The sequence below is a fragment of the Cebus imitator genome, unplaced genomic scaffold (genome assembly GCF_001604975.1).
Source record: "Cebus imitator isolate Cc_AM_T3 unplaced genomic scaffold, Cebus_imitator-1.0 Scaffold444, whole genome shotgun sequence".
In the NCBI taxonomy this organism is placed as follows: Eukaryota; Metazoa; Chordata; class Mammalia; order Primates; family Cebidae; genus Cebus; species Cebus imitator.
The window spans coordinates 840,496-852,326 of NW_016107759.1; the positions used below are offsets into that span (position 1 = coordinate 840,496).

Below are 11,831 nucleotides of genomic sequence, written 5' to 3' on the forward strand. Positions count from 1 at the left end.
CCCCATCCAGCACCCACTAGTCAGGCCACGGCCACCTCCCATGCATCCCAGCCCACCCCACCCAGCACCCACCAAGCAGGCCAGGGCCGCACGCCGCAGGGCGACCCTCTGGTCAGGCAGGTGGTCCAGCAGCTCCAGGTCCCCCTGGGTGGCGCGGCGGATGAAGGCCCTGCAGTCGTCTGCCCGAAGCTGGCTTAGGCTGCAGGTGGGTGGGAGGCTGTCAGGCCGTGTTGGGGGACGGGGCTGGACCTCCCAGCACCCCTGAGGTGAGCTGGGGCATTGGGGTCCCCAGGAGTCCTGTGCCCCGGCAGGGGGCAGGCACTCACTTGTAGAAGAGCAGCAGGCTGGGCGGGTGGAGCATGAAGTCGTCCTGGAGGCCGCAGCGTGACGCCAAGTTGGCCAGGCAGCCGAGCTGGGCGGGAGGGCGCCGGTCACTCCCGCGTTCACTCTGGACTCGCCCTGGCAGCCCGTGGGCGCCCTTCCCCTCTGCCCAGGCCTGCATGTTGGGTCCTCTCCACGGCCACCCGTGCTCGCCCCTCCGCCTGGAGAGGAACCCGCACAGCAGAGCAGGCCTCCGAACGGCCGCACCCAGCCCCAAATCCTCCTCACTGGCAGGGCATTCAAGTGAGTTGCCAGAGGCTGTGCCCACTAAGGAAGCCCCACGGTGCCCAGGCTGGGGGCCTCCTCCAGCACAGCTCCCTGGCAGCTTCCCAGCTGGACCCTGGGTGGTGCCCCTGGGCTCCGCCTGACAGCCTCCTCCTGGCACCAGGGCTCTGCCAGGCCGGGCCTCCGCCTCCCACGACCCCGAGACTGCTCACCCTCTCAGCCTGTGCAGGACGCTGCCCGCCTCACAGCTGCCCCTGCCTCGGTGTGTCTAGCCTGGCCTTGAGGTCATTTCAAGGGTTTTTAGCCCATTCCTCGGAGGACCCTTTCCCTGACTGTACGTCAGCCAAGCACCTGGGACCTCGGTGCCTGTGGGGAGGGGCCTCGAGGCGCACGAGGATGGCCCCGGTTTCTGTGCAGTCCCTGAGGAGCAGCCCACCCAGGGCAGGCTCAGGGACCCTCCTGCAGGGTAAGGTCCTCCTGCCGAGAGGGATGGGAAGAAAAACCCTGACTCACAAATGCAGAAAGAACGTTCAGCATATTTGATGATCAAAAGAAAGGCAAAATGCAGGCGAGGTGCACGGCCCATGCCTATAATACCAGCACTTTGGGGGGCGGGGGGGCACTTGAGCTCAGGAGTTTGAGACCAGCCTGGCCAACACGGTGAGACCCCTGTGCCTACAGGCCAGGTGCTGCGGCTCACGCCTGTAACCCCAACGGTTTGGAAGGCCAAGGCAGGCGGATCACTCGAGGTCTGCTGGAGAGCAGCCTGGCCAGCGTGGTGAAACCTCATCTCTACTGAAGATACAAAAATATTAACTGGGCGTGCTGGTGCTCTTGTGATCCCAGCTACCTGGGAGGCTGAGGCAGGAGAGCAGCTTGAACTTGGAAGGCGGAGGCTGCGGTGAGCCGACACCGCACCACTGCACCCCAGCCTGGGCAGCAGAGTGAGATCTTGTCTCGGTAGTCATAATCAAATTTAAAATGTTTTTAAAAACACAAAGGTCAGGTGCAGTGGCTCACACCCGTAATCCCAGCACTTTGGGAGGCCGAGACGGGCGGGTCACATGAGGCCAGGAGTTCGAGACCAGCCTGACCAACGTTGTGAAAACCCGTCTCTACTAAAAATACAAAAATTAGCCAGGCCTGGTGGTGCACACAGGTAGTCCCAGCTACTCGGGAGGCTGAGGCAGGAGAATTGCTTGAACCCAGGATGGAGGTTGCAGTGAGCCGAGATGGTGCCACTGCACTCCAGCCTGGGCGACAGAGTGAGGCTCTGTCTCAAAAATAAATAAGAGAGAAAAAAAAGACTCTTTAGTAAGATACCGAATTATGAGACTTGCTGGCCATGCTGCCATCCCTCCGTCCCGCAGGCAGCGGCCTCCTGTCTGAATTTGAAGCATTCCCACCTGCTGACTCCATGTTTTATTCCCTTAACTGGTGACAAATGAGTCTGAGTCCACCTGTGGCTTATAAGCCCCCAGTTTGAGGTCTCCTGCCTCTTTGGGGGAGCGGATTGATGCCTGCCTGCCCCATGCTCTCCTCCTCTTTGCCTGTAACTCCTGCCTCCCCAGTGCCTACAAAATCCACCTGCAACCCGACTGACTGGGGCGCACGCGACCCCTAGAGACTGTGTCCTCGGCCAGAGTCCCTCACGTTGCTCAGGATAAACCTCTTTAAACTATTGCACTGTCTGGTTTTCCTGTTAAGGGGTGGGAGTCTTTCTGCCTTTCCTCATTTTCGTGGACGGCTCCTCTCACAGCCCAGGATCTGCAGCCCCAGGGCAGGGAGAGGCCAGTGAGCTGTGAAATCCACGCTGGGGGCCCGGCGTATGCACCCCAAGTCGGGCACCGCTCCCCATGGAGGCGGACGGACGGACGGGAGGGGAGGATGAACCCTCCTCCTCACCGGGAACACACGGTGGGAGCACCTGCAGGCAAGTTGGCTAAAAAGCCCTGGAAGGGAACAAGAGTGGCTGCCCCCAAAAGTCGCCTGCCTTGTGGGTGGACTCCTGTCCTGGGGGCTCACAGACACACACTCTAGGTGGCTTTTTTTTTTTTTTTTTTGAGATGGAGTCTTTCTCTGTCGCCCAGGCTGGAGTGCAGTGGCATGTTCTTGGCTCACTGCAGCCTCTGCCTCAGCCTCCTGAGTAGGTGGGACTACAGGCGCACACACAACACCCAGCTAATTTTTTTATTTTTTATTTTTTAGTAGAAACGGTGTTTCACCAGGTTAGCCAGGATGGTCTCGATTTCCTGATCTGCCCACCTCGGCCTCCCAAAGTGCTGGGATTCCAGGCGTGAGCCTCTCCAAGTGGCTTTGAAATTGGCAGGTTGGCTTCCACACGTTCCTCCTGCTCCGGGGGCCGCACACCCTGTCCTGGCTGTGGTCACCCCGGGGCCTGTCCCTAGCTCTCAATTACCTGTGTCTGACCTCTGACACCTGAGCCAATGTCCCCTTCCCTATCCAGGCCGGTCCCTCAGAGCCTCAGCCACCCACCCACCTTCCTTCCTGCTCACCTGCCAGGCCTGGAGGGGCACCTGCAATGAAGCCAGCCTCCGGATCAGGGCTGAGAGCTGGTCCCGGGGCAGCTGGCTGGCCGGCTGGCACCAGAAGCCTTGCAGCTGGGAGCGGTTGGCACTGGGCAGAGAGGAGGAGATGGTGGCCGGGAGGGTCCGGGAAGGGCGGAGGCCGCTGAGGGGGTGCTGCCCAGCGGAAGGGCGCAGGCCACACCCAACCTGCAGGATCGAGGTCAGACTCCGCCACCCCCAGCACAGAGGAAGGGAGAGCAGGACGTGGTGCCCCCAATGAAGCCAAGATCCTGCTTCATTCACTCATTCATTCTCCAGAGCACCCTGTGGGGCCAGGCTCTGAGCAGCATGCACAGCCCTGTCCAGACCTGGGGTGGCACTTCCTCTTAAGGCCGGTTCCCAGCCGGCTGGGAGCTCAGGAAGCTCCCCCACCACCCCACCGGCTGGGCTGCGGAGGCACCTGAGATTTGACACCTGCCGGGAGGCCCCGGGAAGCCGTGTCCCCAGCCTTCCTTGTGGTGTGACTCCAATCCAGTCTGGACTCAGGGGGCCTTGGACCACTCAGGACCCCCGCCCTGCCTCGCAGCCCCCCTGGTTAGTCAACTGACCAGGCTGCACTGTCACCAGCTATGTGGGATGGGAAGGAGGGCCAAGCCCAGCATGAGCCTCCAGGCAGTGCGGGGAAGCACCGAGTGTCCTCTGGGGTGGGCAGACGCGGCTGGGCCTGAGGGTTGCGGCCTCGGAGGTGACTAAGGGACCCATGCCCAGCTGTGTAGGTCCGAAGCTGGGCACTGGACACTGGGTCCTTGGAGGCTGTGGCTCCTGTCCGAGTGACAGCCAGTATATACTGGGGCCTACTGTGTGCCCTGGCGCTGTCTGAGTCCCAGCTGCCTCAGGACTCAGGAGGGTGGAGCCTAGCCCACCTTCCGATGCCCTGGCCAGCCCTGCCCGCTGACCGCCCCACTCCTGGAGCCGGCTCCCTCACAGCCGCGGGCAGGCCGTGGTGGTTCCTATAGGGGTTTCCTGTCCAGGCCCAGCTGGGCCAGGAGCCCCAAGGCCTGTACCCTCGGGGTGGAGCAGGAGGTGACAGCCCCAGCATGGAGACTGCCTGTGGCAACCCCCAGAGCCCTCCCATCCCCTGGCCGGGCTGAGAAGCCGACCCCGACTGCAGGAGGGTCACACTCACCTGGCCCACAGGTCGGCCCTGCTGGCATCCGTCCCTCCGGGGCAAAGACCCTTGGCCTGGGGCCCAGAACAGTGAGCGGCGAGGGACAGGAAGAGCATGAGGGCTGAGCTCCGCAGGACACCTGCAATAAGGCTGGCCGTGAGGGTCCCGGCAGGAGCAGGAGCTGGGGCACCCGGGTCCTGGGGTGGACCTGTGAGCCCCACTATGGGGGCCTCGAGGCCAGAGAACATGGAGGAACTTCTAGAGCTACAGAGCACCAGCCACCTGTGCACAGCCTGGGACTGAGTGCCGGGTGTGTGATGGTACCAGCACGGGCGTGACGCTGTGGACGTGCGGGCGTGCGTGTGTGCGTGTGCGTGTGTGTGCGGGCATGTGTGACTGCATGTGTGACTGCGTGTGTGACTGTGCGTGTGTGCCGGCATGTGTGACTGCGTGTGTGACTGTGTGTGCGTGTGTGTGTGCGTGTGCGTGTACACGTGTGTGCGGGCATGTGTGACTGCATGTGACTGTGCGTGTGCGCGTGTGTGTATGTGTGTGTGTGCGGGCATGTGTGACTGCGTGTGTGACTGTGCGTGTGTGCATGTGTGTATGTGTGCATGTGTGTGCATGTGCGTGCGTGTGCGTGTGACTGTGCATGTGTACACCGTTGTGTGCACACGTGTGAGAGGCGGGGGCACTGTGGGAGCTCCTTCTCCCTCCACCAGATGCCCCTGGCTCTGTGTCCTCACAGTGCAGCCCCGAGACCCCCACGGCAGAGGAGCTGTGGGGGCAGAAGCCACCTTCGAGGCCCTCAGCTGCTCCGCTGTGCAGCGGGCTCATGGCACGGCCTCCCAGCAGGAACTGGGGGCCCAGCCCAGGAAGGACCCCCTTATCTTGCTGGCCCCAGGGAGCAGACCACGTGGCAGAGCCTCTTCTCCAGCGTCCAAGGGCTCTACGGAGCCGGTGTCGCCACAGTCCGCACACATCTGCCCACGGCCTCCTGGGCTGCTGGGCCCGGCCCGTCCCGCTCAGGGAGGGTGAGGCACTGGGTGACCCTGGGTGTGGCCAGGGTCCCTCTCCACCCTGGCCTCAGAGCTCAGCCCTGCCTGTGCTGGGCTGTCTCCACTCACCCCCACGTTTCTCCGGAAGCCGCGTGCAGCTGCCTGGGCCAGGAGTGGCCCCTTCTTGCCAGGCTTGCGTGCCCTGCCTCACCCCTCACCGGGACCCCCAGGCCTGCTGCAGGGGGCGGGGCTTATTGTGCCCCGGCAGCCCCACCCCCGGAGGCCGCTGCTGGTGGGCGGGGCCCACCTTCCTTCTTCCTCGGCTTGGCACAGACCCCGACTCGGGAGGGTGGGGTGGCCGGGGCCCTGGGCTCGTCCACATCTGCGGGATGGTTTTGCCACACGGGCCTGGTGCTTGGGAGGCCCCCCTTCCACATGGAGGTCTCGTCTCACCCACTCCGGGGCCCACGTCTGTGCGGTGGTGAGTACTGGTCATCCTGGCTGAGACGTCCTGGGGCAGGTAGGCGCTGGGGCCACGGTCAATGGGTCCAGGACTAGCTGGAGAGGTGAGATGCAGGCTGACCCCACTGCGCCTCCCACCCCCTGGGGTGCAGAGACGGGGTGCAGTCCAGGCTCACAGGGGCGGCTGGGCCAGAGCTGTGGCTCTCCCAACCTTCGAAGGGAGAGGAGCCCATAAACAGCAAAAGGCAGTGGTGGGGAGTGGAGCGGGGGAAACGCTGGGGCCTTTCTCATCGTGGGTCGGGGCTCAGGGGGCCCACGGGCTGCGGCATCTCCAATGAGCAGATCTCCCGAAAACAGCGAGTCCCCCAGGCAGCCTGGTGCAGCCCGGCTCCGTCCCCACACCCAGAGGCCCTGGCAGCTCCCTGTCTCTCTCTGGGTCCTAGGTGTCCGGGTCTGTCGCTGACATCTGGTCCCCAGTGGCAGCCAGGGTCACTCAGCCCCGCTGAAAATGGAAGCTGCAAGACCAGGGGCCCAGGAGGAGTCGGGGTCCCAGTACTGCTGTGGGCCACTGCCTCCTCCTGGGCACAGCCTCGTGGCTTTTGGACACCTCTGGGCCTCCTGACTGTGGCCCAAGAGGGAGACAGGGAGGCTGCCCCATGCAGAGGCAGATACAGGGGCTCAGGCCCAGCCATGTGTCTGGACTGCCCCGTAGGTAGGCTGGTGGGGCTCACCTGAGCAGAAGCCCTGGCTGTGGCAGGGGAGGTGCTGCTGGGGCGGTGGGGCGGCGGCCTCTGGCAGGGAGCTGCAGACTAGGTGCTCCAGACGCAATCCCAGCCCGCCAAGTGCGTCAGCTGCTGCGCTGAGCACCCGGGTGCAGACGATGTGCAGGGCGGGGGTGCTGGCGTCCCCGCTCACGTCCATGCCTGGCCTGCAGGAGGTGTGAGACTGCCCTGCCCCGCCCAGCCCCAGTCCCACGGTGACGTCCGCCTGGCAGTCCCGTGGGGGAGGCCCGGGCTGTGCCAGGCAATGCACCATGTCAGCCTCCGGAGGCCTCAGGCACAGCGGGCACCTGCTCCCTTCCCTGAGTGCAGGCTGAGCTCACAGCTGGCAGCTGCTCAGCTCACACTGCTCCCTACCCACTGGGGCCCTGATCTGCAGCACCTGCACCCCAGAGGTCGTGTTGTGCACCTGCATCTGAGTCCACCATGTTTCCTGTGCTCGTGTGTGCACAGGGGCACGTGCGTCGGCATTTCGACCCTCCTGGTCTGGGTGCCCGGAGCACGGACACAGATACGCCATGTGTCCCTGTGCAGGGATGTCAGGCACATGGTGACGGTTGCGGCCATTCCATGGGCTCCACTAGGCAGGCCACGGTGGGAGGAGAGAGGAGGGACTTCCCAGCCCGCCCACAGGGCACCTCCCCCCAGGGAGCCCAGCCTGGCCCACCCACCCCAGGTCTTATTTTGGGAGGGGCTCAGCCCCGGGCCTGCAGCTCAGGTCAGCTGTGGCCTGACCACCCCTGGCACCAACAAGCCACCCCCAGGGCCAAGCTGAGACTTTACCCTGATCCTGGTATTGGGGGGCTGACAGCAGGGGGCAGGTGGGTTACTGCTCCCCAGGCTGCACAGGCCCACGGGAACCCAGGTGCCCCTTGGAGAACTGACAGCGAGGTGCAGCCACCATGAGGGGCGGCGCTCACACCTGGCTTGTCCAGGAGGGTCCAGCTCAGGACTGGCCTCGAAGGCTCCTTGGCTGGCCATCAGCTGGGCACAGCAGCACTGACAACCACAACCTGTCACAGTGAGGGGCAGTGAGGCCAGCGGCCCCCAGTATAGACAGTGGGGTCCCGTGGGGCGGGGTGGGGAGACAGTCCCAGCTGGAGAGGGCAGGCGTGCCTGGCTCTGACGGGCTGATTCACAGGAGGACCAGGAGGAAGCCAGGAGACAAGACAGCATGGGAGGTGGGGAGGCTGGGGATCGGTGCCCGAGGGTGACTTTGTCCCGGAGCTGGCCGGCACGTGGCCTGGGAAGTGAGGGGTATGCTGGCCGGGAGGCCTTTGCTGCTGCAAAGTCGGTCCGTTGGGGTGGACCGACTGGTGCCACTTGAGGCTCATGTGGCCTCTTCGGATCTGCTCCAGCCCCTCCCTTTACAGATGAGGAAACTGAGGCACAGGGCATGGCAGCAGTGAGTCCAGGGCCTGTAGGCTGCATCTCAGCTCAGAGTCCTGGTGGGTAGCTGCCTCGGGTGCAGGCTCTGCTGCCGCCACTGCTGGGGTCCTAACCAGGGTTTTAGGGCTGGCCCCGGAGCTGAACAGTGGCAGGCAGCGGCCAGGCGGACCTCAGACCAGTGCTGGGGCACGAGACTCCCCTCCTGCAGAGCTCTGACAGTTGGGGGCCCAGGCCTGAGCTCACACGAGGGCGTGGGCTCCACAAGGGTCCCTGGCTTGGCACAGCCAGGTGCTCCTGCGGTTCTGCTTGTGGGAGCTGGGGGTTGTCTGGGGCCTGCCCCAACCAAGGCTGTGGGGTGCTTGCTGTGTAGGGGAGAGGCCGATGGCAGCCAGGACCACTGCGTCTCTCCCGGGTCCTGCTGGGTCGCCTCAGGGCACGGATGTGCAGGAAGGCGGCTAGAACGGGTTCGGGAAGCCAGGCCTGTCCCTTGGAACCCCCACTTTGGACACATTCACGGTCACCCTTGGGGTCAGTCACTGAGCATTTATTTGGAGTTCCTGGAACCCCACTGCAGCCAGGGGCCGGGGCTGAGCATGGGGTACAGAAAAGGTGGGACCTGACAGGCCCACGGAGGCAGAGTGGGAGCCAGGCAGGCGGTGACGTGGCAGGGACAGCAGCTGGGGCCTGGGAGACCCTGCAGCAGTGGCAGTGCTCACGGTGGATATAAGTACAGGCGTGTGCGGCAGGGCCTCGGCCATGGCCCCCGACGGACCCCTGTGCACCAAGTACCACCCTAAGCTCAGAATCCGGGCGGAGAAGGGGGAGCCACGGGTACAGTGAGGCCAAGGCACATGCAGCAGGGCCTGCAGACCCCGGCCCAGCGGGGAGTGTTGGGTTTCAGGAGGCGGCGGCTGAAGGCGAGAGGTTCTGCACAGCGGGGTGAGGGGCAGTGCCTTCAGGACGCAGGGCCTTCAGGACGCAGAGACCTTCAGGACGCAGGGCCTTCAGGACGCAGGGCCTTCAGGACGCAGGGACCTTCAGGACGCAGGGCCTTCAGGACGCAGGGCCTTCAGGACGCAGGGACCTTCAGGACACAGGGCCTTCAGGACGCAGGGTCTCCCAGGCCAGGTGAGACCAGAACAGCCCTTCCTAGCCCCTCCAGTGGGTAGGTTGTGGCCAGCAGCTGGCTGGGCCCAGGAGGGGCCCACCTGGCGGCAAAGGCTAGTCCAAAACCCGGCACTTCCTCTCCTGGGAGTGACCTTGAGTCCATAAAACAGACACCTCGGGGGTGAAGCTTGGGAGCTGGAAGCTGTTCCAGGAGGTGGGAGCAGATTGGGGTTTCTCCTGGGGCGCGTGCGGAGGGAGGCCCTCGGATTCCCCAGCAGCCCCGCAGTCTCAGTGCCCTATCTGCCGGCAACCAGGCATCCCTGGTGCCCCCTGCTGGCCCCTCCTCAGTCCTTCCCCGCAGGCCTGGCCTGGGCAGCCCAGTGGGCCCTGAGTTCCTGGGCACCTCCAGGCCCCAGAGCCGGTGACCACATGCTCGCTGGCCCAACCCCCACCCTCACCCCAGCCCCACGGCTCTCAGCTGTCCGGCTCCAACGTCCACTCCGACAGCCACTGCAGGCAGGAGGCTCGCTGTGTCTCGGTCTCAGGGGGCTTGGTGGGGGGTGGCGGGGGCCGGCCGGGCCCAGGCAGGAGTGCAGAGGGGCTACCTGGCCCAGGGGCCCCATCCTCAGGGTCAGGGTCAGGGGTGGCCCGTAAGGCTTGCACTAGCTGGTCCAGCGGCTGCAGCAGGGTGTGGGGGCTCCAGCAGGCGTCCAGGGAGGGCAGGAAGGGGTCGGGCGTGCAGGCCTCCACGCACTCGCCGTCCGTGGGAATGCGAAGGTAGAAGGCGTGCAGCATCATTCGGAACGGCCGGTCCTCCCGGCCCAAGGGCTCTCCGTAGGTCAGGTCGCCCACCACGGGGTGGCCCAGAGCACTGCAGTGCACGCGCAGCTGGTGCGTCCTACCTGCGGGGAGAGCGGCGCCGGTCAGCGGGGGGTGGGAGCGCCCCTCGGGGTGGAGCTCTCCCTGTCCCCTGCCGTGGGTGGATGGCAGTGTTCCGGACAGATGACTAGGGTGGCGCTTGGTCCTGGAAAATCCAGGCCAGCCAGATCCCCCGGCACTGTCAGAAGCCAGCAGGGAACCTGTGTCAGGTAAAAGGATAAGAGACTGCAGGGTGTGCAGCTGCGAGCAGAGAGGCTTGCTGCCAAGTCTGACTTGAGGGTTAGGGTGACCCAACACAGGCGACGTGGGCTTGTGTCTCAGTTTCCCTTCTGTCACCATCGGGACACCACCCACCCCAGACACACCTGTGAGCGGCTTCAGCAGCACTTTGGAGACGGGATCGCCTGCGTACAGCCCGTGCTCCAGAACCACCAGCTCCGTCAGGCTTGGCTTTGGGTTCTCACAACCTGGGGTGTGCAGAAGGCAGGAGTGCGGTCAGCGGGGCCAGCCTGGGGCCCAGGCCCACCCCAACCCACCATGCCTGCCCGGTTGATCCCTGTCTGCTCAGGCCCACCCCAACCCAGCATGTCCACCCGCTGGGTCCCTGCCTGCCGCACCCTGCGTGCCCTCGATGCACATGGTGTGGGCCCGGCCTTCTGTGCTGTTCCTGCCGATGGCATGACTGATGGTCACCCGGCTCTCTTGGATGTGCCCCCGAAGCTGCAGGGTGGGGTGGATCACACGCAGTTCACGGAACAGCCTGCCACTGCTGGGGAGCCCACCTAACACCCGGCAGCCATGTAGCAAGAAGTGGGATGCTCTGAGCCAGGGCCTGCCCAAGTGTGCTGGGAGGCCTGAGTCCCCTCACCCTGCCCCGGACTGACCAGGTCTTACCAGTGCCAGGTAAGCCTTGGTCACGCGCCGCTCCTTGAAGCACCTGTATGCGCTGCCGGCGGCTGCCTTGTTCAGGGCCACGCACAGCGCCCCACTAGTGGAGAAGTCCAGCTGGTGGCAGAACCTGGGGTGGGGCAAAGTCCAGCGTCTGAGCCACTTCCCTCCACAGACGCTGCTGTGGGGCTCCGGCCACCCGCGTACCTGAATCCATAGCAGGTGCCAGGGTCGGCCAGCTCCGGGAAGCGGTGCCGCAGCTGCTTCTGCAGGGTCAGGGTCTCCTGCCACGTCTTGCTGTCAATGCGAAGGTCCCAGTGCTTGTTCACCACCAGGAAATCGCGGCTCCGGTACACGATGGACAGGTTCTCCACGCTGCCCGGCTCCATGGCGGGCCTGCTGAGCCGCGCGTGGGTGGGTGTGCCGTGAGCACGTGGGAGGCGCCCATCCCACAGACGTCCCCGCCCCGCGAGCTCCGGTGCAAAGCCACCGAGCCAGGCGCGCAGACCTACTGTGCACCTGCACCCACTCCCCGCGGTGAGGCCGGGAAGTCAGCCCGCTCGGGACCGACCGGAGGGGCCCTGCCTGACCCAGGCCCGGAGAAACAGCCGTTCCGACCCCGCCTCGCAGAGCCTCCCCCACAGACCCTCCTGTCCAGGGAATGCACGTGGCGGCCTCTGCCCGACGGCAGGGGCGGCGAAGGGCTGCAGCAACCCCGGGGCCGAGCAGCCAGGTCAGCCCGGGGCGCGGGGCAGCGCTGGGGCCTCCTCGCTGCCCGCAGCCCGCGAAGACTCGCGCCCCGCACAGGCCCGGTGTGCGGGCAGACCCCGGCTCCGAGCCCCTCCCGCGCCCCCGCTCACGCCAAGGCCGACCTGCTGCGGGGCCGCGCCGTCCAAGCCCCCGATGCCGTGCCCGGGGCCGGCTCCAGCCCTGCGCCCGCGCGCTCCCGACCCAGGGATCCTGGAACCGCCGCTCCGGACGCCTGGCAGCGCCCCCGCCCTGCCCCGCTGCGCGCGAAGCCCCGCCC

General features: G+C 65.4%; 2 protein-coding genes across 7 annotated transcripts in view; both read right to left on the reverse strand.

Moving 5' to 3' along the window:
• LOC108290886 (mesothelin-like protein) overlaps positions 1-5,842 on the reverse strand; it is an 11,108-nt gene extending 5,266 nt beyond the window's left edge. For 2 of the 4 annotated variants that reach the window (XM_037732279.1, XM_037732278.1), the window contains exons 1-5: positions 5,754-5,842; positions 4,321-4,441; positions 3,123-3,243; positions 327-412; positions 73-199 (exon numbers count right to left, since the gene is read on the reverse strand). In XM_037732279.1, the coding sequence (XP_037588207.1) occupies positions 73-199; positions 327-412; positions 3,123-3,243; positions 4,321-4,441; positions 5,754-5,796 (498 nt within the window). In that variant the 5' untranslated portion in view covers positions 5,797-5,842. Of the gene's footprint in view, positions 1-72; positions 200-326; positions 413-3,122; positions 3,244-4,320; positions 4,630-5,753 lie in introns of those variants that run through there. The other 2 variants (XM_017510947.2, XM_017510948.2) reach the window with 2 other exon arrangements.
• Positions 5,843-9,030: 3,188 nt separating this feature from the next.
• Positions 9,031-11,798, reverse strand: RPUSD1 (RNA pseudouridine synthase domain containing 1). 3 transcript variants are annotated; one of them, XM_017510950.1, is made up of 6 exons: positions 11,677-11,798; positions 11,012-11,200; positions 10,811-10,934; positions 10,534-10,636; positions 10,282-10,383; positions 9,031-9,939 (listed from the first exon to the last, which is right to left on the reverse strand). In XM_017510950.1, the coding sequence occupies exons 2-6, from the start codon at positions 11,191-11,193 to the stop codon at positions 9,512-9,514; spliced, it is 939 nt and encodes a 312-aa protein (XP_017366439.1). In that variant the 5' UTR covers positions 11,194-11,200; positions 11,677-11,798; the 3' UTR covers positions 9,031-9,511. The 3 variants fall into 3 exon arrangements, with proteins under 3 accessions (XP_017366439.1, XP_017366441.1, XP_017366440.1); XM_017510952.2 differs by having other exon boundaries at positions 10,534-10,698; positions 11,677-11,797; XM_017510951.2 differs by having other exon boundaries at positions 11,012-11,203; positions 11,677-11,797.
• Between the last annotated feature and the right edge of the window lie 33 nt (positions 11,799-11,831).

Coding starts and splice junctions, on each gene's coding strand:
- RPUSD1 (XM_017510950.1), bottom strand. CDS start 11,193: ATGGAGCCGGGCAGCGTGGAGAACCTGTCCATCGTGTACCGGAGCCGC. Junction 10,935..11,011: donor GGCACCTGCTATGGATTCAG/GTACGCGGGTGG, acceptor GCCCCACCCCAG/GTTCTGCCACCAGCTGGACT. Junction 10,637..10,810: donor CCAAGGCTTACCTGGCACTG/GTAAGACCTGGT, acceptor CCCACCCTGCAG/CTTCGGGGGCACATCCAAGA.